This window comes from Protopterus annectens, chromosome 17.part0 (assembly GCF_019279795.1).
Source record: "Protopterus annectens isolate FY-2018-M chromosome 17.part0, PAN1.0, whole genome shotgun sequence".
In the NCBI taxonomy this organism is placed as follows: domain Eukaryota; kingdom Metazoa; phylum Chordata; order Ceratodontiformes; family Protopteridae; genus Protopterus; species Protopterus annectens.
This window is the reverse complement of record NC_056751.1, coordinates 505,999,795-506,004,794: the sequence shown is the minus strand read 5'-3', so window position 1 is coordinate 506,004,794 and position 5,000 is coordinate 505,999,795. Positions and strand designations below refer to the sequence as shown.

The 5,000-nt window shown below is 40.2% G+C and overlaps 1 protein-coding gene across 1 annotated transcript in view; it reads right to left on the bottom strand.

Moving 5' to 3' along the window:
* Positions 1-2,503, bottom strand: part of KCNC3 (potassium voltage-gated channel subfamily C member 3) — a 1,369,778-nt gene extending 1,367,275 nt beyond the window's left edge. The window contains exon 1 of the mRNA XM_044059195.1: positions 1,324-2,503. Coding sequence (XP_043915130.1) covers positions 1,324-1,923 — 600 coding nt within the window. The 5' untranslated portion in view covers positions 1,924-2,503. The remainder of the gene's footprint in view (positions 1-1,323) is intronic.
* Between the last annotated feature and the right edge of the window lie 2,497 nt (positions 2,504-5,000).

Here is a 5,000-nt window from a genome sequence, read left to right as displayed (position 1 = left end):
TGAAGCAAAAATCTGGACATTCTGCGAAAATCTGCAAAGTTGAGAGGTATGTTTACCAGCCATAATTTAGGCTTTACTAAACGGGAAGGAGACGTGAGCTGGATGCAGAAACACATCTGTTTCAGAAAAAACGGTCTTTTTATGCTAAGAAGTCAGTCTGCACGATCCGGTTTTCAGTTTTAGTTACAGCGAGAAACACAAATGAGTTTGAAGTAAACGAAAGGAAGAAGCCAGTAAGCTGTGCATATAGCTTCGAGCGCAGACATACGAGTTCCTCTCGGAGTCTCGGGGTGCCTGCGGTTCTAGCAAATTAAGTCCACAATGAGCTAGCTGCCGCTGCGTTTTACCTTCAGTACGTCGGACAGCTCCGTCTGCAACTGCTCCATCCCTACAATAGGCATAAAGGTGAGACAGAAACAATCAGCTCTGCAACTGAAGCTGGTAAAGTGCACGCCGTCTGCACACCAAGTTTTAAACTTTGTTCTGCCACTGCAGTGCAGTCTCATTTAAGTAACGAACAGAGGTTAGTACAACCTTGAAAAGATTTCTAAGCATTGAAGTCGCAAAGGTTAAATGAATGTCACACCAAAAATGCAGGCACAATATTCGCTCATTTACTTACATATACACACACATACATATATATATAGCTGTATATAAACATCATTTTTACACGTGAGTTGTAGTGAGTTTTTTAACCTACCTACCCCCAAAAAAAACAATATTTATGTGTGGCTTCAGGTATTACTTCCTAAAAAAAAGAAACAGGAACTCAACTAACTGTTCACAAAGAAAAATACATTTTTAAGTTTGAAGGGTATGGTAGGGGGGAACCAAGTCAAGTAACGCTTACACTTCACGTTCACAAACAGCGCCTCCTAGTTTTAAAGGAGGAAGATACGGAATGCGGTGTTTTGTTTCGACATCTGCATGCTGTATTTAACCCATGTGGTAATCTCTCCGTTTTTTTACTACTGCTGCTTTCACAAAGTTTGCAAATTACAGTACTTTCTGGATTCCAGTTGTTCTTACACGTGCATACTCACAAGACCAGTACCTTTTTTACTGATGGTTTCCTACTTTATTCTGTAAACTTGCATATATTCCTCTTTGCTCCATAAGTCACAAGCCCGCTGCTGAAAGACGAAACCCCATATCTAAAGTTATTGCTATTTGCATGCTATCCCAGACGTAACTTTTCCGACTCCTTAGTTTTTCATTGTCATTTTTCTCAAATGTGACTTGAAAAGAAATGAAGTTGTAGTGGGGAAAAACAGGCACATAGACTAGCACATTTAGAAACAAGAACAATGATAAACTTACCCTGGCTGCCTTGGAAGAATATGGGTCTTCGAAAAGTGCCCAAACCTTGGGCTGCATTTTCTTCCACCAGCCCAAATTTCTGCCGTCTTCCTGCAGGCAAATTCTCTTGAGGTCACCATCCTCATCTTCCTCAGGTGGCTCTGGAGCCTCAAAACTGTCCAGTGCTTCTTCAGCGTCCCGATGCTGCCGGTAATTCATCCAGCAGCACGCCTCCACGTCCGTCTCATCTACTCCCCAGAAAGCAAGCTCTTCTTCAAAGAGGGGCCCGCACACGTCGGACGGGCAATGTAGCTTCCCAGTCCGGTAATAGTTGAGGATATAGGCAAATACAGCAGGGTGCCGATCGAAGAAGAACTCGTCCGTCTTAGGGTCATAATCAAAATTGCTGAAGGCGTCGGGTTCAGTAAGCCAAGACAAGCGGGTCCCGGGCAGCGTTTTGAGGGTACTCCTGTACGTCTCATGCCGAATGCCACCAACATTGATGACAATCTTGTCGCTGTCCTCGTTCCTGCCCATATCTCCTTTCAAACATGTCTTGGAAGGAGGCTTGTTCCCAGACTTGCGCCCGCGAAAGGATGAAACACACACTGAGCTAATCATATGTGCCGCGGGTTGCTTTTTTTTGCCTTGAGAAACCGCAAACCTTGGATCGGGTTTCAACAGGACATCGAATCAGGTGTTCTCAAAGCAGGGTCGTCATCACTTCACTCCTCCCGCTCTCTTACGGACACACTCTGCACCCCTCCCCAAAAAAACGGACTCCTAGTTCTAGGTACGATATCCTACTGGAAGGTTGGTGGAGCTGCCAGCAGTCAAATACCTCTTTATTGCGAGAGATGGTAGGAGATTCCGAGGCAGAGGACCAAATTATAACCCAAGATCCAGAGATGAAGGTTACGAATCCTAGTTGTCTTCTTGGAGATTCTGATCCTAGTTTCTAGAGAAAGGATACGAAATGTTACATGGTTTTGCCTCATTAAAACTGTATGTAAAATTTTCAAAAGGTGGCAAACAATTTGGATTAAGAATAATTAAAAGTAACTTTCGATGAACACTTCTCATGCATTGTTTTCATACCAACAAGACGAATTGTAATGCTCCTATAAAGGTTTCTTCCACTGAAATTGGCTGAATGTTCGGGCTCTTTTAATGACTTAAAGTGAGCGAGAAGGTAACGATAAGGTAACTGCTGTACGTAAACATATATTTATCCTAAATGCTTTGGTAGTGTGTTTTCAAAGATCACTTAACAGCTTTTTTCATTCCGTTTTTCATGCAACGTTTAGAAAAGCGAGGTGTTCCATTAAAAAGGTTTAAATTTCGCAGATTATTTGTGCTTAAACTGAATTATTGCCAGCTATAATGTGAAGATTCACTGATTAATTATTCATATAGGAAATAGAAATATTTGCTTGTGTGTTTGTCTTTACTGCCATTGCCAAAACTACACACATTCAAATACTAAAATGCAGACTCTAGAGTTTCGAAATTAGCTAGTCAGTCCCAGGTAGGACTCTGGGAGGTCTTCTCTTTCGTATACCTTCATAGTGCAACGAAAGCCAGAACCAATACAACACACACAGGCACAGTTGTGAACGTTTCACTATACCTACTGCAAAACCTATGTGTGTTCTTACCAACGCATTTTATACACTTCAATGAAATGCAATATTTCATTCTGTGTATTATCTTGCCACTTTAAAACTGCGCACGATTTGTCTTCTTTCAAAGTTAACACACATGCAATATTTCCAGGACCCTTTATGATACTGCCTACAAAAACTCTTAAGCATTCAATAAAAAATGGTTGCTCTGTTTGACTGTGTGACTAATTAGCGAGGCACACAAGCTCTGGGTTGTTAAAATATTCCTTAACTTCTCGATGCAGATCTGAATTAATTTATATTAAAATATATTTGTATTTGAATACACCACTGAATTTCAATAATATTGCAAACGTCAGCAATTGTTTATTTCTTCTTTTTCTAATACAGTACTGGATGTTACTGTGCTCCAAGTCCTTGGCACAGTGTAAGACAATTCAGTAAACTATCCAGCTGTTTAGTAACTATAAATAATGGAGGAGAAACACCAATACGTTTGCCTTATTGTTACTATATGCGTAAGATCTTGATCTTTGCTGTAATTTGAAGAGACGTACCAAAAGTAAAATATGAATATTAGCATTACAGGCTGTTGTCAAATTTGTATTTTTAAGGTTATTGTTAGACTATCGTCAGATGGGCTGTATCACAGAGTACAATGTTTATAATCCTTATAATACCAGGTACTAACATTATCAAATATGTAGTTGGAAATCAGAGATGAAAAAGGAACTAACAACTCTAAAAACACAGGCACTGCGTGCAAACTGGCACGCACAAGTACTTAAATATAGAGGAAATGGACAGTTCTGTTAACGGACTATGCTTGTGCCATTCACCAACGTTATTCATTTTATTAAGTAGGTGAAAGTAGCACAATCAGCAATACTCAGTAAAGGACATCCCATAAACATTTAAAGATTTGAAGATACTGATTTTGTATGAGCATGTCATACTTCTCAACCTCTTAGCGCAAGAAATCTGGACAAAGCCTAGAATAATGGGACAACGGCCCAGAAACAGGGACAGATTTTAAATATTGGTCTTATAAACGTTGCAAATTGTTAGAATATCATGATTTGTGTTGGTATGCATTTTCTGAAGGATATGAAGTCTGAAACCAGAATATGCGCGCGCACGTGTATCTCTGTGCTATTATTTTAGGTTCAATCTACTTCCAGTCAATAGACCGAACATGATCATCCCCAAAAGTAGAATGCCCAGTGCAGAATCTGTCAAGTAAGAATTGCAATTGTGTCAGAACGCGGAATCGGCAATACTAAATGCTTAGTGCTTTCGGCATTCCAAGCGTGTTTCGGTTTTCCGTGTGTGTGTCTGTGTGTGTCTGTGCGCGTGTGTTTGGTAATAGTAGAGTTACTGCAAGGTGTGTCAGTTTTGCTTAGTATTAGAGCTAGGGGTAAGCTTATAGTTAGGACTGCAGTTAGGGATAGGGTTATGGTTAACACACAAAAGTAAAGTGGTGTAGGGGAGCAAAGCCTAACCATAACTCCAATCTTAACCCTAACAATATATTGTGAAGTACATATATACATAATTTTATAAACAACAAAAACACAACTGAAATGCACACACACATATATAATACATATGCATTACATACAAGGGAACCAAATTTACCTATTAAATACTAGTGACTGACTGTCAATTTAGGGATCACTAGTGTGCCACTTGCCAGGCTTAGGCTTTCCTTGTAAGGTCAGGTTGCTTGCATGTGGGGGATTTACCCTTTCTGTAATGGGGTGACCCCAGAGTTGGTATACACAAGTAGTTTGGTTTGGTCGGTTCAGGAACTCTTTTTTTTTTTTTTTTTAACTTTAGAATGCTATTCCTATGCTTGAGCTTTTGCTTATTTGTGATCCTTACAGTGTGAGGCAATGACTAATGAGTCAACAGCTTGTCAGAGCCTGCCTGTTTCTATATATGTATGTATGTATATATAAAAAACGTATGGCATGGGGTAACAATCTCAAAGGGTCTAGCCACCCCATGGTGTGAACACTGGCCAGTGGCTCTAGATTGTTGCTGTTGATGTGACATCCTGCCCCATGTACA